The 27,977-nt window shown below is 35.7% G+C and overlaps 1 protein-coding gene across 1 annotated transcript; it reads left to right on the top strand.

Moving 5' to 3' along the window:
* The first annotated feature begins 435 nt into the window (after window positions 1-435).
* On the top strand, window positions 436-16,781 carry LOC123673848. The gene is made up of 3 exons (XM_045608569.1): window positions 436-822; window positions 13,212-13,335; window positions 16,594-16,781. Exons 1-3 carry the CDS (start codon window positions 436-438, stop codon window positions 16,779-16,781), a joined length of 699 nt encoding a protein of 232 aa, XP_045464525.1.
* The last annotated feature ends 11,196 nt before the right edge of the window (window positions 16,782-27,977 follow it).

The following is a 27,977-nucleotide window of genomic DNA, read 5'->3' as shown; positions in this document are numbered from 1 at the left end:
TGATCATTTCTCCTGGTATTTTGAAGGAGATTCGCTTTAGGGTTTCTGATCTAAGACTCAGGTCAGATAACATGTTTCAGGTCTCCCTTAGAAGAAAAAACTACACCGCAAATTCCCTACTTGTCAGAATGATAACGACCTCAGGTGTCGTCTGTCCACACGACGATTTCTTTTCCTTTTCGCTGACAACTTTCAAAAAACATCTGAAAATAAATAGATTTCCTAATTTTCATATCTGCATTGAGTGATGCATGATGAGTGATTGGACGATAAAGGTATCCGTATAATTTCAAATCTCTACTGGAATCAGACAGCGTGCCTAAAACTGGACGGAGACCGAACGGAACAAGTAAAATATTGCGTGAGGTCAGCTTGGGTTGTGTCTCATCTCCGTTGATCTTTAACTTGTACTCTGAGAGAATTTTCAACGAAGCAATGGATGAACTGAACGAAGGTATCCTTTTGAACGAAGTCAGGCTGAATAATATTCGTTACGCTGACGATACCATTGTGATAGCTGACAGTTTGGAGGCATTACAAAAACTAATGGACCGAATCACGCATCACAGTCAACAATATGATCTTAATATCGATGAGGAGAAGACCAAACGGATGATAATAAGCAAAGTTAATATAAGAAGAGCTCACTTATACGTCAACGGAACTCGAATAGAACGAGTAAAGCAGTATAATTATCTTGGTACTGTAATAAATGAGCAATGGATCAGCGTAAAAATAAAAAGTTGCATAGAGAAAGCTAGGATGGTTTTCAACAAAATGAATCCCATCTTCAAGACCCATAACTTATCTCTGGAAACGAAGGTAATTCAACTACGATGCTATGTCTTTACCGCATAATAAATTTATTTTCTGTATGGCGTAGAGTCTTAGACACTAACAAAAGTAACCACGAAAAACCCGGAAGCTTTCGAATCATATGAAAGAATGTTCAGGATACATTGGATAGCTCACATAACCAATAAAGAAGTACCAAGGAGAATTAGAAAAGTCCTGTAAATCGTTTATACAGTTAAAAGAAGAAAGCTCTAATACCTGGGGCATATTATGATAAATGAAGAGAGGTACTCCCTACTGAAGAGTATAATTCAAGAGGAAGTAGTAGGCAAGAGGGGACCCCCGGAAGAAGAAGAATATAATGGTTGCGGAACCTGAGAACCTGATTTGGGAAAAGCTCAGCAGAACTGTTTCGAGCTGCTTTCAACAAAATTATGATTGCCAATATGTTTGCTAACTTTCGAATCGGATAGGTACTTGAAGAAAAAAAAGAAGGTTCGCCTCTATATGTAGTACATACGCTTTGCTGGGATAATACTTGGAGGACAGATGTCAGGTTATACAGCTAGACGATATGACATCTGAAAAGGATAGCATAACGATCGGAGTACCCCAAGGATTTATTCTAGGGCCGCTTCTTTTTATTTTGTATGTGGATGGTGTTGATTGTGATCTGAAATGCGACTCCAGTTTTGGTGTGACGGATTCGAGTGTGTAGAATACGAGGGATAGAGTAGAGTTATGCTTAGAACAGGCAAAAACATGGTTCCATTCAAACGGACTGAAGTTGAATGCCGATAAACCTCAGAGGTTAATTTTCAGACGAGACCTCAATTCTTTTAGTTGATATCTTGGACAGTTCATTCTGCTGGAAGCCCCACATACGCAAGCTGACAAAACGATTATCATGAGTAGTGTACAGTGCATCCCATTTTGGGTGAGACAGCCAGGTTTCTCGCTTGTTATTTAAGATAGAGCCCTGCGGTTTTCACGCTCCTGTCCTACTTTTTCGTGAAACTCAAGTTGGTCTAATCATATTTTGCATAACTGTTTCCGTTCAAGAGATACAGGGCGATTTTAGAAATTGATACTTTTTGGACCCCTCCTTTATCTCCGAAGTTATTAGAAATAATGCTGAGGTAAAAACTACGTCTGAATCAGAATTCTGCGTAGAATCCAGTGACGTACTCAATTTTTTTTTCGGGGTATGGTTTTGATGATTCAACACAAACATATTATTTTTTTTTTAATGGAACACCCTATATATCATTACTTCGTTGAATTTGTAATTTTTTCCCTTCGAAATGATGTATGATACTATGTAGGTAGGATGTTCAGAAAGTTTAAGAAAACACTAAAACATCGAATAATAATGATTTTTTGTTAATGAGCAATGGATTTCCCATATGAAAAAAAGGATCAATTGGATAATTTTCATTTGTGATTTTTATTTATAGTAAAGTGAGCAAACAAAGATAATTCACTCATCACTAACATGAAAAACAAAACGTAGGTACCTACCTAATAGCAACAAATGAATAATACAAAAATTTATAAACATTGCATAATATCTCACAGATTAAACTGTTCAAATTGCTGTCCAAAGAACAAGCGAGAAACCTGGCTGTCTCACCCAAAATGGGATGCACTGTACAAAGTGAGATTAATTAAAAATTATTCAAAGAAAAAGCAGCATTATTTACCCATTTCACACTATTTCATAGCGTGGCGTTATTCTAAGGGGAGCTGCACCAGATGCTTCAGTAGTATTCCTACTACAGAAGAGAGCGATAAGAGCAATTGCTGGAGTATCACAGAGAACAAGCTGCAGGGAGCTGTTCGCTAAATACAAAATTATGACCTTACAATCTACATACTTGCCTGCCTGTGTTCATTGTATTTACAAAAGTGACAAAACCGATTCATTCCAGCATTGAAGTTTTATCGTTGTGATATGTTGAATAATATTTATTGTATCAATTTTTTTTTATTTAACTTTGACACACCTTGTGAGCTATTGAAGGTTAATTTGATTTATTTGTGATGTTTAAATGCAAATAAATTCTATTCTTTTCTTCAATATCACTCATCTTCTTACAGCATTATTTTGATGAGACCATTTCGTGTAGTTTATAGATTTTTCTGTGCATTAGTGCATTACTACAATACTACATACAACCCCAAACAACTAAACAGTATCAGAGGACTGACTAAGCTAAAGAGTTGTGAAGCCTTAGTGAATTTCTTTTGTTCGTAATATGTCTTAAAAGATAGGATTTGTAAGAGTTGTCCCAATTTTTTTGTAACACAGGCTGCCTGTACATCCTATCTTAGATATTTATCTACCATTAATCCCAAGTATTTGATACTATCTACCCTCTGAATCATCGATGGACTGATGCATATTATTTATATGAAATTATTAAAATTAATATTTCGAGTAATCTTCTTGGTAGAAGAAAATAATAAACCATCCTGTAAAATTACCAGTATTTCCTAGAACGTTTAACAAGTCGTAGAGTCACCCTATATACAGGATAACATTTATTCGTCCAGCACGCTCAGACCGTATAGCACTCCCTGAGGATATTGAAAACAATTACGTTCACCGTTTCTTTCAGGGAACTATTTCCCCGACACTTTGTGCTCCAAAGGATGATTACACCCTATTTTCGCTTTTTCCGAAACCTGTTCGGCAACATGCATCGTCACGGGAATATCGACATCCTCATTTCTATGGAAATTAGCGTGGCTTGGTCTAATTGAAGGCTTATTTATCTTGTATTTACCATGTATACCGACGTTGTTAAATTGGTTGTAGCGTAGGTACATATCCCTTGTTTACTTTTCCGAACTCGTGGAAAGCTTGTTTTCCGCTGGATTAAATGTGCACCTTACTTGACATTTTTATTCGATTCTTTTTTGGGGTGGTAGGGGATGGGGTTAAGCTTATGGGACACTGGGGAATGGGTTTGAGGGTATTATGGCGATTGTGGGACTTCCACGGGATCAATTGTGATGCTCCTGATTTATTTATGGTTGGATTTCAGATGCCAGACGAACTCAAGAGAGATTTCCTCGAGGGCGATTTTAAATTGGCAATTTTTGTTGTCGTAAACACGAAATATTTTGTGTTTTTTTTGGTCTTATGAGAAGTAGTCCATAAATGTTAAAAATAGGATGAAATCGATATTTTATTGATTCAGGTGATGGGTTGGATTTGTTTTCTGTTCATTTTTAGCAGTCAAAAAAATCGTTGAGAAGATTGTTTCAAGTTAATTTTTTCGTGTTTCGCCATACATTATGGATTAATTTTTTGTTAATTGATAAAATTGGTTTTTGGTAGTAACTTTCAATTGTTGATTCAATTATCGATGGATTCTTGAGTAAACATGTTGAATTTCAAATTACAGGGTTAGGACCATTGAAATCAGGTAACCCACTGTTGAATTCAACAGTTTGTTCATAAAAATTAACAGTGATAAACAATAACAAACGGGGCTCGCCTAATCAACAAGATGAATCCCCGAGCTGAGGGCTGAGTATTATCTGATCGCAGCGTGGAAACTGCTCTACCGAGTGCAACACCCTGCCTACAGATACGTAAGTCATCTACAGACAAGTCAGAGCTTCAACATCAAAATAGTTGACCCATGATCGACCATCAAAAGGCTAGGTCAGATGTGGCAAGAATCGATGTTGCTGCGGTCATCCACCCCAACGTCAACCTCGGCTCGTGCAACATCATACAAGAATGTCTGATGTCTAGTAAAGTCAAATTGTTTTGAGCCTTTCGATTCATAGAATCTCAAAGCGTTGCCACCTTTTATTAGACAGCATACGACCCAAGAGGCCTTCAGTCATATATTATTATTATTTGAACTGGGGTCGTTTTAAGCCTCCCGAGAACTGCAACCATGTAGATCTTTTGCTCTCTCCTACTCATTCATGGAAATCCAAGTAGGTCGTCAATGGCGTTGATAAAACTAACAACCCCCTTAGGGTTCTTGCCCGTTACCTCACGGGTATTCAGGACCGACTTCCTCACATGAATGGTTCTTAGCCCACCAGCTCTAGACACTTGCATCTCATGTGTTCAGCTGTTTCTGCTTCTGATCCAGAGAGCCTGCAAATCTCATATGCTGACTTTTCCATGCGGACAAATGATGTTTGTACCGACAGTACCCCGCCTGCAGTCCCACCGTCACCCGAAGCTCAGCTCGTGACAGCTTCAAATGCTTTCTGGCATAGGTAGCTGAAATTATCACTAATTTCTTGGCCTGAGTAGGTTCAGGAGTGTTTGCCCATAGGTTTATTCTGTTATTCTACTGTTATTGCTGGACCGCTGCCTTATCTTGTTCTTTTTCTAGCCCACAGAAAGGCTCAGATCCAGCAGGTGTTAACCTCGATTTGCAGGTTCATCGGCTTTTCCATTTCCTTCAACAACACAGTGCCCTGGTACACATAGTACAGTCCCTTTATTGCCTCTGGTCAGTTACTTTTTTATGGTTTTACGGCACTCCCAGGTCATCAGAAACCCTTGGCAGTATGATTCCAGGGATCTCAGCTAGGTCTGGCTCTCTGTGGTGATGTAGACATGCGCTCTCTTGAGGTTCATTTTAACACTCCTGAGCACATACGTAAAAAGCCAGTATCTAGGTCTGTAAAATAGAGGGCTCACTTCCCAGGGCTTTAGAGATCCTCAGTTTAGGTTCATATATCCCAATGCCAGTACCTCTCTCTGATTTTGATCCATCGGTGAACCATATGGATAACTTTATGTCCAAACAATTTACGAAACTTATTGCACTTTCAAAGGGCGTTTCAAAATCGAAGATAGTTGGCATAACATCCGATGGTTCTGCGAAGAGGTTTTTTTGCAGTATCTGCAACCGGCTGCGTGTGGTGGCCTCTTCGATTTCTGTTCACCATGCTAGAGACGCATATGTGACAATAGCGCGTTCTACCACTGTGTATAACCACAGTACCATTTTCGGTTTCATGACCCATCTCTTTCCAAATAGTCTTTTGCAGGCCTACATGGCGGCCGTGGTTCTGGAAAGAGTCTTATCCATGTTTTTCCACCAGTGCCTTCAGGCATAATCCTACGGATGATAGCTTCGCACCACCGCCTGCCCGAGCGAGTGCGTGAACCAAATGTCTCTCGTACAGATCAGGATTACTATCGCAACGACGAGTCATCAGTACGACCAGACTAACCTGTCCCAAGACGGTCTAAACCCAGCTCACGTTCCTTATTGACCAGTGAATTATCCGACGCTTGGTGAATTCTGCTTCGCAATGATAGGAAGAGCTGACATCGGAGGATAAGAAAGCGACATCGCTATGAACGCTTGGCCGTCACAAGCCAGTTATCCTTGGGGCAATTATTCTGACATCTCTTGCTGAAAACTTCACAAGCCAAAACGATCTATAGGCCGTGCTTTCGCAGTCTTCCACTGTTGATGTTTCCATCTCCCACTTATGCTTCACCTCTCATGTCTCCTCACAATGCCAGACTAAAGTCAAGCTTAACAGGATCACCTGCAATAAAATTGAAACTAATATAAACTGTACAAATTTAGTAAACGGTTAACAAATTGAATAACTAAATCAACATAAAGACAGACGTTGCTTCGGAATTTTTGTATTTAATAATACAATTTTTCCGCATCAGCGCCTTATAGTTCAACAAAATTAATGAATTTACCAACTCACCACTTGTAATATACCTCTCAAAAATTGCAATTGAGGAACTTCAAACTTACAACGTTGTGACGGCGACTTTCTTCGGATTGTCGATTGTATACTCTTTCCCTTCTATATTACCTCGGGCACCAATTGCGAGAGGTTTTATAAGGTCGCAATTCCTTACGTCGCTCACTATTATCGACCCTGGGTGGCTTTTAAACAGTTGGAGAAGGGTTCGATTCAATCTAAGTTAAGAATGATTGACCAGTGGTATTTTCTTTCACTAAATGGCAGTAAATGTTTATGAGACAAATAAAAGACACTCTGACGATGCACACTATATATAACACTATTCGTTCCCTTATGTACAACACCAAATTATATACAATACTATCCTATATACAGTGTGGAACAGCCAAATGGAATAAATTCGATAACGGATAAATGAGGGCGTGTTGGGAAAAACGCTTGGACACGTCGATTTGCATTTTTAACTGCGCATCTTTTTCAAAAAAAAAAATTATATAGGGTGCGTCATGTGACAGTGGCCAATACCAACTTTCTTATTTTAAACGCAAGCCCCTGTATATTATTAATTCTTTGGATTCTTCAGAAAATTCTAGACATAATTCATGTACAATGTCCTATACCTATCTTCAACTGTTTCGGAAATATTAAGTGTTTTCAGATTTATTACAAAAATTAACATTAACAATAGAAAATTATTTTATTTCACAAATTCGCTACATTACATTCAATACTTATTTCCCATTTAGCTCTTGATAATGAGAAAGTAAACAAAAACCATTCCTGCGTTTCTTTTTACTGATATGAAATGAAAAAATACAAAATCAGTTTTCTTTATGTTCGTATAAAACTTGTAGCCTTAGCAACTTGTTGTCTACCTGCATGACAGTAATGATAAGTGTCAGTGCTATTGTCGTTTGAATTTCGTTAACTGTACGTAATAATATCAGAAAAATGGTTCATTTAACAGAAATGCACAAAATAACCATTCTACAAATGATTGGTTATTTTTAATGTTAATTTTTGTAATAAATCTGAAAATACTTAATATTTCCGAAACAGTTGAAGATAGGTATAGGACATTGTACATGAATTATGTCTAGAATTTTCTGAAGAATCCAAAAAATTAATAATATACAGGGGCTTGCATTTAAAATAAGAAAGTTGGTATTGGCCACTGTCACATGACGCACCCTATATAATTTTTTTTTTTTGAAATACAAATCGACGTGTCCAAGCGTTTTTTCCAACACGCCCTCATTTATCCGTTATCGAATTTATTCCATTTGGCTGTTCCACACTGTATATATAATAATGCAAAGGGCTACTAAACACCAAAAGCAAATATTTACAATGCAACACGGTACGGAACGAGAACTAAGCGAGGTGAGCAGGTGGCGTATATCAAGCAGCAGAAGTGAGTAAGCAGTGAGCAGGCAAATTGAGCAATGGTAAAAACGGTCAAGTGCGGACAAGCGTAGAAAGCATGCAGAATGGCGTGTGAACTGCAGTCTAATAAGTCAGATGTGTCAACCTATCCTGTGTTCCATACGGTTTGGTTTGATACCTCTTTATTCGAGAAAACAAGCCTGAACAATATATTCGAATCAGGTCTTGTATCGACGCATCCACCAAAATGGATATCAAGGGAATTATGGCAAAATACTCTGTGGATAATGCGACTGTGAACCGGAGATCAAAAAGTATCGACCCCTCTATCCAAGATAAAGAGTTCTGCCTGATGGACTCAAATAAGAGTTGCTCGCAATAAGGGACCCGACACGCAGACTCCACTTGAGGAAGATGAATCTTAGGAATAAATCCCAATCGGGGTATTCGTTGGAGCATCCACCAAAATAAATCTCAAGTCAGACTGGACGGGGTGACTCACCGAAATAAGCACGATGATCCGTGAATCGGAAATAAGTGACCCCTCTCCACAAGATAAGGAATTTTGTCTGGTGGTTCCAAATAAGAGTTGCTCGCAATAAGGGACCCGACACACGGACTCCACTTGAGAAAGTTGGATTCCAATGAGGGTATTCGTCGGCGCATCCACCAATTAACGACTTGAGTCAGACCGGACAGGGTAATCCGCCGAAGAGGCTGCTGTGATCCGGAGATCGGAATTTAGCGACCCCTCTTCCATGATAAGGAGTTTTGCCTGGTGATTCCAAAAAAGAGTTGCTCGCAATAAGGTACCCGACAGACCGACTCCACCGTTTAGTAAGTTTGAAGTTCCTCAATGGCAATTTTTGTGAAGTGGTGATTTGGTAAATTCAGTAATTTTGTTGAACTATAAGGCACTGATGAGGATAAATTGTATTAATATATACAAAGATTTCGAAACGTACGTCTGTCCTTATGTTAATTTAGTTATTCAATTTATTAACCGTTTATTCAATTTGTACAGATTTAGTTACTTCGAATTTTCTATGGTGAAGATATATTATTGTGAAGGCATAGACACAAAGGTGTCAATTTTTTGATATTTAAAGTGTATCTCAAACAATAAAATTGTGTTTTTCTTACGAAACACAAAACTTAATGAACAACCAAGTAAGAATGTTATTTTCGATTTTCATTAGAACACTCCTTTTTTTGATTTGATATTCATTTTTACAATAAAAGTTGACTATTTGGATTTTGTTCCACTCTTATTGATTTGTTGGTGACGTCGATCTTTTACGCAAAAGCACTGTTTTGCCAAATTAATATGAATTTTCTTGGAAGAAGCCTATGTTATTCCTGTCAGGCATCTTTTCAAATTCATATGAAATCGTATTTTTCAACTTAAAATTATATTATCAAATTCATCAAATACGACGCCCTATTTATAAGTTATAGTAAAACGACGATGTAGTTCTTAAAGACGCAAAAAGTCTTGTTTTATTAACTGACTTTCCTCCGCTACAGTTCGGCGCCCCGGCAAAATGTCCGGTATGCCGCTCCTGGGTACCGATTCATAAAGATCCCTAGGGAGCTAGGGAGAAGGAGCCAAATTTTAGGCTCCGCCCTAATTAAAGTAGGAAGAAGGGCGATCGACGTTGCCAAATTGAAGGGCGAACTTTGAACTATTTTTCTGTGACATTAACAGAAAAATAAATAATTTCTATTTTTTATGTCTATCTCAATCTAAAATAAATCTAGCACCTATAAATATGGAAAAAACAAATGGATAACAATAACTAAAGCTTTAAATTATGTTTTGATAGTAATTCGAGGTCACTTTTACTGTCATACAATAATTCCACCATTGCCAAATGTACATATTACATTGGATCTATTTTTCAATTCAATACATTTGTTTCGATTTTCCATAATAAACCATGAGTGATATATATAAACTTACTGTATTTAACTTAAGCAGTAAAATGAGCTAATTATAAATTATAATAACACCAATAATCGAATTCTGAAGAGACACCCCACGTGTGCATCTTTGACATTTGTCACAGAGAATGTCGTTTATGTCACAGCGTTGCCAAGTTTGTATCGCAATGAAAACCGCTGGGTCCAAGGCAGCGGATTTGAAGTCAATTTTTTTCGTCTAAGAACCGACAACGTTATAGGTTGTATCAAAAGTTGCCTATCATAAAATGGTTTTTAATTCATTAGAATATGACGATTGAATCAAAATTTATGTTTAAAATGAAAAATACATCTAAATATCAACAATTGAACAAATTATATTAATTTTGCATCTATATCGGGGACTTGAGCAGAGTGGGCGTGGCTCCTCCTCCCTAGCTCCCTAGGGATCTTTATGAATCGGTACCCTGGTGGCGGCCCTGCACACAATACCCAAAAAGTCCTCAAACCGGCACTGGACCTACCTAGGTACTGCTAGATGTTCATGCAACTAAAGATCAAACACACTTCCTTCAAACAAAACCGCCGTCTCCGATCTAATCCAAATAAACCGTTCAAATTATAATATTCTCCTCCTACAAAGGCGTTATCTGATTCCCACTGTTTAATATCGCATGAGAAAGTCCCATCTCCGCTTCTCGCATAGGAGATACAAACAGCGACGTCCAGTCTGCAACAGATTGCCGAGATGGGGAAGCGCCGTGGCAGGGACATAAAAATGAAATATGCTGTTTTCTGTTTATGCCGCCAACTGTAACGGTCCTTCGAGTGCAATTTTGACACGGAGCCTACAGGTTCTGCGGCCCCCGTTGGGGAGACCGCATATTTTGGATTTTATCATTCCGATTTGAAAGGGAAAACGACTTCCGAAGATGGCGGGGTATCAACTTGCGGAACGGAATTGCGAAAGCAGCCGTGGATTCATGAGCGAATGGGTTTTCCGGATGAGATGATCGGTAGGTGGATGACTTTTTGAAAGAGAAAAACGTTACGCAGGGGTTTATTATTTCCTATTTATCTCGGAAGAGTTGAAGACAAAGAATTTCTTGGAAAAAAATCGATGGCAATGTAGTTCGTCCTCGTTTGTCTCAAGCACCAGTTACTCTTTCTAATGCAAACCTGACCAGGGTAACTTTTGGTCGAAGGCACTTTAGTTTAGTTTTAGTTGAGATGTTATGGTATTTATTTGATATTATCGAAAATGCATTATAATTAATGAATCATTCACTTCGTAGATCACATAATCAATATGTCTCTGTAACAAATTTCTTGCCCACAAAATATCAATTTTCTATGGACTTGTAATGCACATACATATAAGTCGTACTCCTTCCAGTTAATATTAATTTGTGACATGGAAAGAAGTAGTCGTTAATTCTTCTCGTGTTATTCTGATTTTTGAATCTTCGAAAAAAAAAATTATTTTTTCGGGAAAAAGTGGGCTTCTGTAAATATATATATATGCCTAGTACAGCGATAATATTGTTTCTTTTAAAAGCTCCTCTGCAAGATGTTCGAATTTTTATATTCTGTGTGATGAAAACTTGTTCGGCTTGTGAACTGGTGCCCCAAAAAAAAAATTATTCCATATGTTAGTAATGAATGGAAGTTGGCGTATTAAATTAACTGGTCTTGAGAACACTTTTTGACATGGTTTCTAACAGCCCTCAATGCATAACATACAGAGTTCAATCTGGAAATTAGTTGACCACAATGAGATCTCCAGTTGAAATTCCAATCAATTGTGATTCCTAAAAACTCTAAAAAGATTATGTTTGATCTTGTACTGAAGAAATACATGATGTTGGTCTTTTTGTATTTAATTTGAGATCACTCTTATTACACCAGACAGCAACTTTTGACATTGTTTCTTTTAGGTGATTTGTCACTAAATCAACATTTTTAGAAGTTATGAGGATATTGGTATCATAAGTATATGGCATATGAGTAGGCGTTAATATTTACTTCGGATTGGTTCTGAAAAATCAGGCATGCCTCTCTCATTTCTCCAACTAAATAGGAAATTTTCTCTGCCATTGTTTCATCTTCTTTGATCATGGTTGGTTTCTGATTCTGGATATCATCCGGCAGGTCATCTTAGTATACTATAAAAAAATAGGACCCAGAATAGAACCCTGTGGGACTCCGCTAATAATATATTTTTCAGAAGATAAAAGTCTTTCTCCATTTTCACATAAAATCACAATTTTTTTACGGTTCTTCAGGTAATTTTCAAGTAGTTCAATCGGTACTCCTCTAACTCCACATAATTCATATATATAGCTTTTTAAAAGTAATATTCACGATCTGATCTCTAATATTCTTTCGAAAAAAAAGAGTTTAGAAGTCCTCTAAGATTTTTTCTCTAAGTCTTATAGTTATCGAGATACTTTCAGTGGGCACCGAATTTGGAACACCCTGTTCAATCAAAAAGCATGACTGTTCGAGGTCAACAGTATCAAAGGTCTTTGAGAAACAAAGTGACCAGCCGATATGGTATCATTGTCGAGTGCAGAAACTATATTTTGTAAAACTCAAAAATAGCTGTCTCAGTATTACCCTGAATTTCCAGAAGTCCAGAAATTGATTTGCTAGAATTTTCTCTATGATTTTAGCAAAGGATGTTATGAGGCTGATAGGTCGGTAGTTTGTGAATTCATCCAGATTCCTTTTTTTTATGACAGGTCTTCACAAGAGTGCACATCTGGTAATATGGCACTTTTAAAGATTCTATTAATGATTTTCTTGATTATAATGATGTAATGAATACGTTTCAACAGTCATGTAATATTTCTTTTAATTAAGTGATCTTCAAATAGGTTCTTTATTAATAAAAAAATATTTCTCTCGGAGTATATAATAAGGTGTCCCATAAAAAAAATTAAGTTGAAAAACTCAATATCTCTGAAACGGATTACATTTTTGAAAAACCTATAACACGATGATTTTCGTCGAATCTGCGGCTAAAAAACAGTGTTGAAAAATATAGGATGTCTCATTTGGGAAACACCAATTTCTTTCATATCTCTAAAACGCTAATTGATTTTTATGATCTGTTATGAGTATCATAAAACCATAAAAATTACCGAAAGAAACTATCTAGAATTTCTTGGATATCTTTAACAGAAATTCCGGTATTTCCAGGATTAGACAATATTTTTTTGACTTCTCTTCTAATAATTTTAAGAAACAAAAATAATTTATAGGAAACAGATACACAGAAAAACACATACAAAGAGATCTTCATTATTTATTTTCCGAAATAAAATAATATCCGAACTCTTCTAGATAAATTTCATCTACTTCATTTTGTTTTCATTCGGAAGATCATGTCAAAACATCGGAAAAATTTACCAGATCAGCAACACGTCTCAAGAAGAGTTACCATCACCACTGAAATACCACCAGAAAAATTTATGAGACAGTGCGACAAAGAGCAACTTGAAGGCAGTAAATTTACGACAAAACGGATTGTACTCTTATTTATCATTCTATTCAGGATTAATAACATGCAATTGCTGGAAATTAATTGAAATATTTGTCTTTCGCGAAGATGTATGTTCTCAGTAAGCACCGCAGAAGTTGGAATGAATTATTGTTGCCGCATCTTTTGTGTGTTCGCTTTACTGATAGTTCGTCGATAAATCAAATTATAAGGAATGGGAGGGAGTTAGGAAGTTGTACAATTTGAAATTCATCGGAACGGACAATAATTTTAGTTGCAGTTTTATTATTTAACTCGGTTATTGTTTTTGGTGATTAAGTCGACATTTCTCTTTGAATCGAATAATTTAAGTTATTAAGAAAACAATTTATTAACTTGAACTAGATTATTTTCAACAATTTATACCAGGAGAACTGTTACTATAATAAAACACCATATCTTTCAGTTATCATTTCATCAAATTGAGGTATTTAATTTATTGTAATTACTGTGTTCAAATTTTTCATCCGTTATGTACGTATTATTTCTTTATTATTTATTCAATTTTATAATTGATAATTGATTTTATTATTAATTGTTGATTCTTTATGAATTTTTAAGTATGTACAGGGAAGTCGCTTGGGGGTGGCAGTGTAGGCGGTCGCCTGAGACGGCAAATTTCAAAGGCGGCATTTCAAACTTGAACAACAAAAATCACATGTGTAGAAATTCAATGTACTAAATGAGATTTTATTCGGTCAGGAACAACAGGAAGGAATACTCACAAACTCAATCAATATGAAAAACCATCAAAAGAGCCGCATTATGCATTTTATCCATAAATATCCAAATGTAATCGCCTCATAGCGCTGTTAACAAAAACACATAAAGTCATCCGCCTTGTCGGCGTTCGCTTCGCTAAACATTGCCAAATTTTGTTGCCACTTGGGGCGGCTTCTGGATTATTTTTCTTTCCAATTCTCCGATCAAAGTGTTGATTTCTCTGAATGAAATGCAAAATATACGAGAAACGATTTCATTTCACCATTTTCAACTTATCCTCCTTAGGAAATATACCACATTCTATTATATTGAATACTAAATACTAAATAAATAATAAAATAATACTAAATACGAAATACTAAATAATTAGTATTATGTAGCAATCCTTAGATTAATGTAATTACTATTTCGATATATTGTAATATTTTTTCTATTTTATATCAAATCAACAAGTGTTAAGCGTAGGCGCATCCGAAATTGAAAAAATGGTTGATCCACATAATCCGATTGTTTAATTCGATAACCTATAAAAAAAAACAAAATTCAAGCTTTTTGAAAAGTCGAAATTGAGTGAAAGATGAAAACGCATTTCTCGCACTTGAGGGGCGGCAAATAATGCAGGGCAGCATATCTACTTTTTATGAAGAATCTGAATGATTTTTTTTAACGAATTTCAAAAAATGATTTCTCCATAAGAAGATCTCTTGACAGACCATCTAACGGAAAGTTGGTATGAAAGACTGAACACATAAACACGGTTGAAAGGCAGTTATAAACAAGATTATGTTTTGTGAACAAGATAAAGACGAAGAAGAAGATATTGAGAATAGATCAGATATCCTTGGAATATATTTGATAGAATATCTTCAGTATTTAATACTTCAACCTTCAGTTCCGTCTCCAAATTATAAAATTAATTCTTTCTATTTAATTGTTTTTTATACAGTCGATAACCTACAGACCATCAACCCCCCTTCGGAGTGTCGCCTGATTACAAGAAAACTACTACTAGTTATATAGGCGCACAACTTTGCTTTCGCAATTTTTTTCAGAAATTCGAGGATTTATTATAAAAGCTGGTTACACATTTATGATTCAGAGTATTGTCCGTCGCTGGCTTCTACTTTCTACCAACTTTCGGACAGCGTACGAATCCCGAGTAATAACTGGTCATCTTTTGAAGCAATCCACGATTTTTCTACTTCATTTTTTCGAAAGATGTGAAAGTCCGAGCGAGCAACGTCTGGAGAATACGGCAAGTGGGGTAGCACTTCCCATTTCAACGTTTCCAAGTGTGTCTTGACCACATGCAGTAAAATCACTTTATCATGTCTCTCTCGTTGTATTGCGGCCGTTTGTCCTTCAATGCTGGGCTCAAATGCATCAATCGAGTTCGATAAACATCGTTGTGATTATTTCAATCGATTTTAACAACTCATAACATACTATACCGATCTGGTCTCACCAACTACTGAGCTTGACCTTGCCTTGCAAGCAACTGTTCACAAGCAAAAAAACGCTGTTCAAAATTTCTTGGCTTTAACTCGTACGACACCCAATTTCCTTGTTTCAGAATCATTCCCATTACTTTTAGGCATTCTACAATAGCTTGTTGAGTCATTTGATCAAGTAATGCTTTCCATTCTGCATCTTCGACAACCTTCTCTCTTCCACCGCCATGCTGGTCTTGCGTCATGGTTGAAACCATTCTCGTCACGCTATTGCACTAATAGCGGCCTCACCATATGTATTTGAGATCATTCGATGAACCTCAGCCACAGATTTAGATTTATTCATATTGAAGCAGAAAATCAAAACCACCCGCAAATGACGCGAATTTAGCTGGTAAGCTGACATGTTTAATCGAGAATAACTTTATGATGCAGACACAAATCGAATAATATTACGATTGCGTTATGTTTACAAATACGTAAGCTCATTGTTTCACATTTACGATCTATTTATTTACAGCCATCCATTGTAAAACGGCAGAAGCAAAGTTGTACACCCAATATAATTCTTGCTTATAATAATAACAACAATTGTTAAACAAAGTGTTACATCTTTTCTTACTCATACTTTGGAAATACGAGTAGTATTTGTTTCCTTATAAATATACCTCTAGAAATTTATGGTTCTGATAATGAAATTAGATTGAAATTTTTGATGGAACTCTGACTTCTCATATTATATCTTCACCCTAAATCTCAATGGGAGCTGTGTTGACTAAACTAATAAGTGATATTTTTTTTCATTTTTGATGATGAAAATAAACCCCTTATCAAATTCTGAATTTTTCTTTCGAATGATTTCAAAATTATATTATCGAAAATAACTAACCGAAATTCATGCAAATCACATCCTTTCATTCTGATTACTGCCTTGCAAATAATAAAGCTTCAGTTAATATCTCTCCTCTAACAGTCCATCCAAATGACGTGCCCATCGCAAGTAAACAGTAATTACGAACTGAAACGTCTTCACAATAAAACCTTCATTAGTGTTGAACAGACTTGCAGGATTCAAAGTCAAGAGAGTGTACTCTTCGCCGGATAATTTCACGCAGTTGTTGCAATTACCACAAACCGCCAACTTCTCCAGAACATATCGAGTCTTATCCAGAGTTTCAATATCAGTTTCCTACGACTGGATGGTGGAAACCGAAGATTTCAAAGCGGATAGTGGTTGAATGGGGAGAGATGATTAATGCTTTATGATAATACAGTCCAATGATAAAGTGGCCAGGCCACTCAGGTCGGATGAAGGTCAGCGTACGTACGTTCTGGATGGAATGGAGGAGATCCTTCGTGGTTGTGATTGATTTAAAAGGGATTGGTGTTGGAGGTAGGCCGAGTGTTCTTAATATAGGGTGGCGGTGACGTAAATGATTCTTTCCCTCGCGCAGATTTCAAGGATGAAGTTGCGTGAAAAATCGATAAGGCACATAAGACTTCTAAATGATATAATATAATTGAAGAATCGAAAATTTGGTAATTCTGGCGTGGAGATCAGAGCTTTTGGGTAATCGTTCATTCATGCATAAATTACGTCCTTGGTGTCCAAATACAGAGTGGGGCACGGTCGATGGAACCCTAGACTTTAACGGAGAACGAAAAGTACGATTTTATCAATAATAATAATAAATAATCTTTATTTCAAAACAATTCAAGTAACAAACAAAAAGAGAAATGAAACAGTGTCAAAAAAAATGATGTTCTTAATCACCCAAAAAATTCTTCCATACTATATGGTTCCATGTTCAAAAATAAATTAAAAACTTTTTTTGGAAAGGTTTAAGTTGATCAATCATTTGTATATGTTTTGGTAATTTATTGAAAAAACTTTAAACAGCGATACTCTGTTTGCTTTTGAGTTGTTGAAAGACTATGTTTTCGTGAATTGTATGATAGTGTTCTTGTGTCATATTTTTTCTTGAGATTCAGATATGGAGAAAACAGATCTTTATGTTTATGAAAAAAGATTAAACATTCTTGAAAATACAATGCATAAAGTGTTAGAATGCCGTTATTTTTGAAATATCCTTTACATGATTCTCTGAATGATAATTTTTCTATAATTCTTATAGCTTTTTTCTGTAGTATAAACAAAGGCTGAATGTTTCCCAAACCATAGAAAATAACACCAAATCTCAATTTTGACTCTATAGTAGCATGATAGACAGTCTTCATAATTTTTGTACTCAGATATTTGGCAATTACTCTCAAAGTATAAATGGATGGACCTATTTTATTACTCAGATGTTCTATGTGTTGTTTCCAGTTCAGTTCCTCATCAATGTGGACGCCAAAGAATCTAGTGGCCTCTGAAACCTTATATTTGCAGCAATTCAGAGTTACATGTTGGGGAACTTCTAAGTTGTAATTTGGAGGATGGAATACGATCAAGTTGGTTTTGTCCTTGTTCATGACCATGTTGTTTTGAGCAAACCGAGTTCCGGTATATTTCAGTACCTCTTCAACCAATTTCTTGAGATCTGGCCACAGAGACTCTATAACCAGCAGATTTTTATCATCAACATAGTCCTCAAATTTCACTCTATCCTCTCTCCAATTAAGGTTCAATGGGTAATCATTAACATACACTATGAAGAGGAGGGGACCCGCTATGCTTTCTTGTGGAACTCCAAAGTTCAGTTCTTCTGTTTCCGATCTTATTGTACATCCATCTGCATATATCTCTACTGAGTCCGTTTAGTGAAGTACGATCTTACCCAATCCAGGGCTGGTCCTGCAATTCCATAACTTTCTAATTTTTCTATAAGATTTCCTATATCAAGGCAATCATAAGCTTTCGATAGATCCAGAAACAGTCTCATAGTAGATCTATGTTTTCAAAAGCACGTGTTATCTTTTTCACAAAGTTGAATATGGCCGTTTGAATTGATCTTCCTTTCAAAAAACCGTGTTGATTTTTGGTAAATATTCTGTTTTTCAAGAGAAATGTCATGACTTATCCACAAAAAGCCAGCTCAAAGATCTTAGGAAAGGATGGTAAAATACTGATGGGCCTGTAATTTCCAAAAAGATTTTCATCTCCCTTCTTGAATATAGGTCTTACTATCGCATTCTTCAATCTTTTCTGGAAACATTCCCTCCTTTATTGAATTGTTTATTATTATTCTTAGGGGTTCCAGAATTTCTTTCATACACTGCTTAATGATGCTGTTGGATACACCATCAAAACCATTAGTCTGTTTATTTTTCAAAGATTTGATAATATTTTCAAGTTCTTGCAGACTAATAGGCCTCAAATAAATTGATGCATTCGCTTGTATATTGATGTTTCTTTTTGTATTTAGATATGGGTTGTTCATTTCCATATCCAGAGCATGGTTCATTATTGATTATATATTTATATAACTCTTGTTCTAATCATAGCTGTGACGAGCACTTAAAAATAGTGCTTCGAGCACTACGCACTGAGCACTGGAAAAAAAGTGCCAGCGTCAGATGTTTGTCAATGTATTCAAAGACAAATCAAATTATGCAAAACGATCATAGGGTATCAAGGCGTCGGCGCATATTCGTGAATCGTGTTATGACAAAAATTCGGAAGTGCATAGTGATTAGTAGACCGCAAAAGTGCTCGCGAGCACTCCAGTGTTCGGGAGCACTTTTGGGATTACTAGGCACTGAGCCTTTTGTGAAAGTGCTCCGATCAATAAGCACTGCTTTCAAAAAGTACTCGGGAGCACAAACAAGCTTCAAATGCTTTCGAAAGCACAATGCTTTGGCATAGCTCTGGTTCAAATGAACCAATAGAATCCGTAAATTTCCCATAGTTACGTCGTATTGATGAGTGGAAATGGTATACAGCTATAAAAAGAAAAACCAATGTAAAAATGAATTACAAAGTAATCTTGAAATTATTATGGATTCAATATTTTTGATAATTCATTGTTAAAAGTCACTTCAAACCACTTTCAGGTTTCCAAGTTCTTTAAAACTTCACTTTCACGTTGAAAATTTGTGCAGAAAAACTGTCTGCGCGAAAATTTTAAATACACGTCTCAGTTTAGTTTTTAGATTAGATATGTCTAAAATATAAAGATTGATGACGTCATTCTCAAAAACAATTCAAAAATTCAATAATTCTTTTTTAAGATTAAGAATAAATAAAAACTAGTTCGTCATCATTGAAAACCATCAAAAATCATTCCTAACGTTATCTAAATACAAACTTGTTTTCATTTGTGAAAAAGCAGAAATTTTTTTTAAATTATCTGAGTTTAACTAGATGGTCGAGCGATCCTGAAGCCAGGACTGATATCATTCTATACAAGCGAAGTAGCCCATCAGCACATTTTCCTAACAGAAAGCAACATAAATGTAGGTACCTTATTTCCAGAGATGTTCCGGTGGGTACAGAGTCGCAGCTGCATTCTAGCCTCTTCTAGTGACAAGAATGACTTTACGGCATCTAAACGGATTTTTCGTCCGGGAAAACTCTCGATAGGTGTTTTCCGCACAAAGCATGGCCTGAGAAAATACCTATTGCCATTAGGAATTGCCACGTTTCAACTTTATTCGAAATCTTCTGGATAAACTGAATGCAGACGTTATAGCCACACATGCTGATTTGAAAACATTTTACGGGAAGTATCCATGAAAAAAAGAAAATATAGCGCCTACTACTAAAAACTGAAATTAAATTTTTCTAAAATAGTATATTTTAAAACAAGTTGCAGAATGGGCTCCTATTACAATACGAATGCGAGCGAATGTGTTGAAACTGTGTATTGCGCCGATAAAGTGAATCAAAAACTTCGAGCTAAATTTGTAGGAGAAAAACCTACGTGAAAAACACAAATGAACATAGATATTCATAGAAACATAAAAACAAGATATAGCTATGACATGGAGGAGAATAGATATTCAAATAATCATGAATATGAATCAGTAGTCATATATTTCGCATTCGTCTCCATGAGTTGCTAGAATTAATATCAGGCTCGTATTGGGTTAGTGTTATTGAAATATCAATTATTTTTTCGACTTACTCGGTAACCATTGATTTGCCAGTGCTAAACTGAAAATTAACCGAATCAGAAGAGGTTACAACAAATGAGTTAAACTCATAAAAGATGAGAGTATAGCAATGACAAATCCCAGCACGCAAACTGCCAATTCCACCCTTGAGCTATTTTCCACCCATCGTAAACTGGGATAGGCCTCCCAGACGAAGTTCTCCTGGGAGGAAAGGACGTGTTACATAAGACGTAGAGGGAAATACATATGTTGGGAGTGATGCATAATGCAAAGGAACATTCTTCAATGTGCTACTATCCAATTTCGTTTATACCTTGGAACTCCATTCAGAATGTTTCCTATGATATATGAATGCTGCAACAAGGAAATATTACATTGGTTTTATTCTATTGGAGAAAATATTTTTTCTACAGGCGCTGATATCGACTGCGAATCGGTTTTAACTTCATCGAGACATAAAAAGTAAGAAAAGCACTGACGTAAAGTCAGGAGCTCTTGAGCACTCGTCATTCATTCGCCAATACTGTCTTTGGAGACAACAGTATTTTATACCTTGTAATGCCATATTAGTAGTATATTGGATATCTGTTGTTTTTTTTTATATTTTGCTGGAATTTTCTATGATTCTGATGACGCTTTCAATGCAACATTCTACAGTAATGTCCGGAAGTTATTGAAAGTTTACGTTGGCAGTGGGTTTGTTTATATTGCGGATATTATCAAAATTCTTTTCATAATGGGATATACTATACATTATATGCAATCGATCGAAAAGATTTATTTTATGAGAAGTACTTGCAGTATTCACCGAATAAGCCTAACGAGTAAAACACATTTTGTTTTGAAAATTCGACTTTATTCGTCAATATATGTAATTATGTAGTCACCTGTAAGATTGGTACGTTTACTGCCACGCTCCTGTAACTTTTTTTTTCTGTAATGCCTTTTCTGTAGAAATATTTGTCTTTGCTATCGAAAAAGGGCTTCAAACTCTGCCATTAATTTCTTCATTAGACCAAATTTCTTTCTCTAGAGACCTTTCTATTGAGATCTGTAGAGAACAATTGGAATAGTTCGATTTGTCTATGTTTTCATCGCTTTGTGTCGAAGAGCATTGCCTTGGTGAAAGAGAGAGTAGTTTATTGTATTTGAATATGTTTTTGTTCTTAATTTCTGCACTCCATCGATCCAGTAACGTTCTGTTATACTCACTATTGACGGTTTTATCTTTTTCACAATAATCAATGAACAATGTAACCTTACCAACTGATGTTTGAAATGTTGGTTCATCTACTATTACATTTTGATGCAAAAAATCATGTTTATTCCTCTCAAACAGTGTAAAAAATCAACTATGTATTTTTGATTCTGTACAGTGGTGAGCAAGCGCGGCCTTTATGTTCACTGCCTTCAACTCCACTGCTAGGTGAAGAAGGGAATAGGAGTTCAGACAGGATGGCTAAGATAGCAAGAGACAACATACCTCTCGGAAGAAGACCCCTTGGACGCATAAAGGAACTGGAACCGAACAGACAATGTGCCTGTTGAAGGATAAAGAAAGAGAAGAAGAAGTTTCCATTACGCCAAATGGCAACATTGAATGCGGATAGAAAAGGATATCAAACAGGTTATGTTGATTAGCTAAATGAAGATAGCTAGGTCTTGAAGATGCGAACGACCAAATAAAAACGAAGAGCCCATAATTCATATCTGTCATATAAAACCGAATTTTGTGATTTTACAAGCTATTTTTGCTAGGCATTATTGTCAATGAGTGCAGCTGAAGAGTTAGATTTAATTAAGAAGGTACCGTTTCACTGCGACCTAATAGTCTATTGTGCCCTCCATCAGAGCTATTCTCTCCATAACGTGATTTACAGCTCGCCTTCCTGTTCCAGAGTTCTAATGAACTCCAACATCTGGGATGGCTTCAATGAGACCAATTCCTCACTTCTACAGGTTTCGTGTCTAAAGCAGGTTTTGCGTTGGCTAGCGATGGCGAGGCATTCCGTCACCAGGTGATCCGGAGTTTCTTCCTCCTCCCCACAGAATCTGCACTCGTAATTTTCTATTAGACTCATTCTCATGAGGTGTTTCCTAAAGCGACAATGTCCAGTCAGTAATCCAGTGAGGATTTGTAGCATATTTTCACTAAGATCCAGATACTTCTTGGATCTCGTAGAGTCAAAGTTTCGAAGGAACTTTTTGGAGTGATCCAAACCAGGAAGATTTCGCCAGAGTAATTCTCTTCCAGTTTTTCCTTTCTCCTGAAACTCTTTTTTGTAGGTACATTTGTCTGAGTACTAAGTACAGGGTGGGCAAATTTCAATGTTTTAGCACTACAACTTTCAAACCAGAGGAGATAGACGAAAAGAAAAGATAGCGAAAATTGGAAAAATGGCGATATCGAAAAACATTTATATCTCCGCTAATTCTGATGATAGAGCTCTGAAATAAAAACATTATACAGGCACTTTTTCACGTTGAATCCAGTGGCGTGTCTTTTCAAAAGGGCCTTTAATTACGAAGCTATTAACCAAAGTTATGATTTTTTCGAATAGGAACGCTAGATTTCTGTGTCATTTTTTGAAAGCTTAATTCTTCCTGAATTCAAAAATATATAACATCGTATGGTTTGTATTAAAAGAATTAACAGAAAATAGTCAAACACTTTTTTTAACTAAGAGTCCCAATATTTCTATGTTTTCAACTGTTGATGAGCACAGAAAAATTGAGCTTTCTACAAAAAGAGCAGTGTCCTCCCGTCAATCTGATTACATATTTCTATGCTTTTTACTAATTTCTACAAAATTTGAATCTACATATATTTTATAAAAATAGTTTCGAAAATATAAATGAACTCGAAGAAAATTTCCTAGGCTGCTTGAACATAGTTTCAAATACTCATCTATTGAATTCAGTGCAAAATATCGAGAAAATGTGTCGATTGTGCATTGTGCAATTGTTGTCGTTATTAGGTTGAATATTATTTCTTGTTTGTTCCTTTCGTAATTAAATTCTTGAGTTCAATCATATATGCGTTGTTCCATAATATGCTATTTAAAATGGATTGGTACTTGTGCGTATTCATTTTGGAGACCTATGAAAATAATCTTCTGATAAATCCATCTCATTACAACAGTTTCGATTGAAATATTCGATCTTCTGGATCTTCTCGTTATTTCCAAATCAATTCTTAAATAATAAATTTATAAAACATATCTAAATTCGAATTTTGTAGAAATTAGTGAAAAACATAGATATAATCAGATTGACCGAAGGACACTACTGTTGTTATAGAAAGCTCAATTTTTCTGGGCTCCTCAACAGTTGGAACCATAGAAATATTGGGACTTTTAAATAAAAAAGGTTTTTGACCATTTTCTATTATTTATATTTATACAAAACAAACGATGTTATAGATTTCTGAAATCAGACAAAATTAAGCTATCAAAAAATGGCACAGAAACCTAGTGTTCCAATTTGAAAAAACATAACTTTGGGTCATAGCTTCGTGAGCCCTTTTGAAAAGACAAGCACGCCACTGGATTCTACGTGAAAAGTGCCTGTATAATGTTTTAATTTCAGAGCTCTATCATCAGTATTCGTGGAGATATAAATGTTTTTCGAAATCACCATTTTTCCAATTTCCTCTTATAACTCGAAAACAACAGAAGGTAGCCAGAAATGAATACTACCCTTATTAGTTTCTCAGAAAAAGAGACCGAGAATGGGGTATCAGATTTTGTCTATCTCCTCTGGTTTAAAAGTTGTAGTGCTAAAACATGGAAATTTGCCCACCCTCGCTGAAACGAGGCGATTTAAAATTTAAAATTGCATATTCAAAAACTATAATTATGTATATTTGTTTGAAAATATTATAAATGAAACCGATGATAATCGAGATTTAATTTGGATTAGTAAATTGTGGATAATTCCCCATTTCAATCTACCACCCTCGTTTGAGGTTAGATGGAGGTAAGAAAAAAATGTCATTGAGCAGTGTCATAATTTCCACATATTCTCCCATATTTTTTGTCCTCTTCTCGTCCAACCGAATCATCCGATAAATCGTAGACAGGATCGGGAACTTTAATAACCCAATAAAAAACATCGAAAACTCCGGCTGTTCCGCCCAAATACTCATTAGTCAGGGCTGTTCCGGACTTTGTTAGAATTGTTTTTTAGGGTGGAGTCTATCTGTTTCAGAGGCCCGAATTGCCAGCCCGAACCTTCAATTCCCCCTAACGATTATTGAAATGTACCCGGAGAGACTGGTGTCTTTCCCTGTGTGTGTGATTTTTCCGGAGTTTTTGGAACAAGAATAAATGGGACTAATGGTATTTTCTACATAACTTGATGATGCCGTTAGCGTTGTGGGGATGTAATGACTACGACCGTTTTCGAACAACAAACTTTAATCTCATTTCTTGATCTTCCTCGGTTTCTTTTCAACGTTAAACCTTAGGAGAATTTACAGTGTCTCATTTTCAGGGAACACGTTCCGAAATAATGGCAACTTCTTAGTAAAATATTACGTGAACTATACATAAAATTAATAATTATAAGGTATTGAAAAAAATTTTAAATTGGTCAAAAATCATTGGAGAAAAGCGCAAACTTGCACCCTTGGGGACTAGAGAACAGTTGAGTCATTATTGTTGGTTGATTAACACAGATAATAGGTTCTATGGATTCGACACTCCAAAAATTTAACATGAATATTCGAGTGATTATTTTAAATATGAAATCTAATTTGTTACCTAGTCGGATCTCTAGTTATGGAAATATTGGTTAAATTATGTGATCTGTATAAAACTTTGCATCGAATTTGAAATTGCTAAATTACAACCAATGGGCACACGTACGTTGATTCAACGTTTATTCAATCTTATACCGTTTGAATTCACATTACCGATTTAATCGTAATTACGGTTTCTGATAACTATATCATCACGTTTTCATTCAACATTCAACGTTATTTCGGTAACATGTACTTTTGAATTCAACATTATATCATCGTTTATGTTGAATATATATTTTAATCGACTTCTCAACACTTTTTTTTGACTAAAATAGTTAATAGTGATAATGGAATATTCGTTTCGAATCGATGATAAAACTACGATTTACTCATATTACTATATCACGTTGTTATATGCGCTATGCTCCTCAGTTACTTATTTGTACATTATCAAGCAACGTTATTTTTCCATTGTCTCAGAAACTTCCGACAAATTTTACATTCACGAGAAAACCGAAAACAAATGAAAATAAAATTAGTCGGAAATTGTCCATTTCATTTTGAAAACCGGTTTTTTTCCTTATAACTTTCCATGCCTGTGTTAGAATTTATTTCCGATAACATGTTTGGATAGCCCGTGAAAAATACTATGGTACTGATGGGTCACTTTTTAATTTTGCTCAAAGAATTAATCACAAAATCCAGTGACCCATTTACGTGAATCAATTTGTACAAAATTTGAAGTTCTGTTATGTTTATTATAAAAAAAGATTTATAATACAGACAGCTATTTTGAATAACCTGGAAGTACAGGAATAATGCTTCTTTTATCAATTAGTGATGTCGAAAGATTTACACATTTACTTAAATGGTTGTTTACTAATTTGCTAGTTCAGCAAAGTTGCCCAATAACACGGTGAAATTGTCAATTCAAGTTAGAATACTGAAGCCAAGCAGCGCCGAGCGCTGGTTGGGTCACTCTTTAGGAAAACTGGGTGCTATAATCTTATTTCTTTCAGGAAAAGTCCCCCCACTATAGAAATGGAAGGTGTATTTTGCAGAGGTCACTGAGAGCCAAACTGATGGTTCTATCAGTGATCTCAGGATGAAACAACCCAATCCCCTCAAAAAATCAGGCCTCGCCAAACATTGTATTTGAAATATTCAGAATGCACCAGAAATGTAACCAGAATAATTCATTCAGGTCTATTTTTTGTAATGTATTACTTGAATCTATATAGAAGAGATATTTTTTATATCATCGAATCAACAGTTTCGCGCTAAGTGATTATAAGATGTGTGCCACAACCAGTGAGAGAATTTTCGGTCTTCCTCTTCTACTCCAATTATTGTTGCAATAAAAATGTATTCACATATTTCTGAACTCGAAAAATGTTACATATGTTGTCCAATAACTAACATACCCGAAAATGGCTCTGAATAACGGTTTCGTGAATCACTGTTGCACTTAATATTATCCAGTTCTTCTTATCAAAGACAAGTAGGTACAGTTCGAATTCGAATATGTCTCAGACACACATCGAAGCAAACAAAACCGATATTGGGTCTCGTGAAGCTGGAAATTGCTGCAGCAAGAACAAGAAACGTTTTCAATCCTGCATATCCGGTAAACAATAAATACCACAGTCCGTATTTCACGCCCATACACTATACGCTTATCTTGAAGGCTCTCGAATCTGCAGAACTGCATCAAACTTGAGTGACAATTCGCGTTTTTCATTTCACATTTTCGGGACTCAACTTATGTCAAGATGAGGACGAAGAGATAAATCGTGAAAACGTGAGCGTTAGACAGTCCTGACGGCTGTCTACGTTTTTCTATCAGTATTTTCAATATTGTTTCATGTTCGGTGAGTAATGAAATCTCTTGAATTCTTTTAGTCAGATGTTTCAAGGGTGATAGTAAGAACATTACTCATCGAAAAATTTCTGTACGATGATAATAGATTCCTCTTAATTCTGGTGATGTTAAATTGATTTCGTCAGACATAAGTCACGAATTTAATGCGTTATTTTAAATTATTTCAGAATTTGGAACATATGATTCAAATTCCGTAATCTGTCAATTTTCGTGAAAGTCACACTGACTGCCAAGATGCAATACAAAAGTCCTTAGGACGTATAATCTGAATTTTTCATTAAATTTCACCAATATTTCACAAAACTTGGCTGAAATAGAGAAAATATCGTCAATTACTTGTTGCAGAAGGCAATTCCAACACTCATGCGTTCGAAAACGAGCGACGAAGGAGCGTTCGTGTTGGAATCGGAGACCATTCTGCAACTTGTTTTAGAATATACTATTAGAACACTGAAGATTCCAAATTTAGATTATCTGCTATAAATTGAACAAAACCATTCCGTGAATAAATGGGTGGGAGAAGGCACGGAAAATTACTTTAATGAAGATAAAGTAAAATTCTTCGGAAAATTATTGTGTGTTGGTTCATTTTTATAGCTGCGTCAATTATGATTTTTTTTCCCTTAAAGTTATATATGGATTAGAATTAACAGTTTTAATTTCTACTTGTAGATTATTATTATTATTGAGTTACGCCAAAGTCAACTGATGATTGACACCGGCTGTAAATGGTATAATTAAAAATGCACA

The sequence above is a fragment of the Harmonia axyridis genome, chromosome 1 (assembly GCF_914767665.1).
Source record: "Harmonia axyridis chromosome 1, icHarAxyr1.1, whole genome shotgun sequence".
NCBI lineage: Eukaryota > Metazoa > Arthropoda > Insecta > Coleoptera > Coccinellidae > Harmonia > Harmonia axyridis.
The sequence above is the reverse complement of the archived record's forward strand: the minus strand, read 5'-3'. Positions and strand labels throughout refer to the sequence as shown.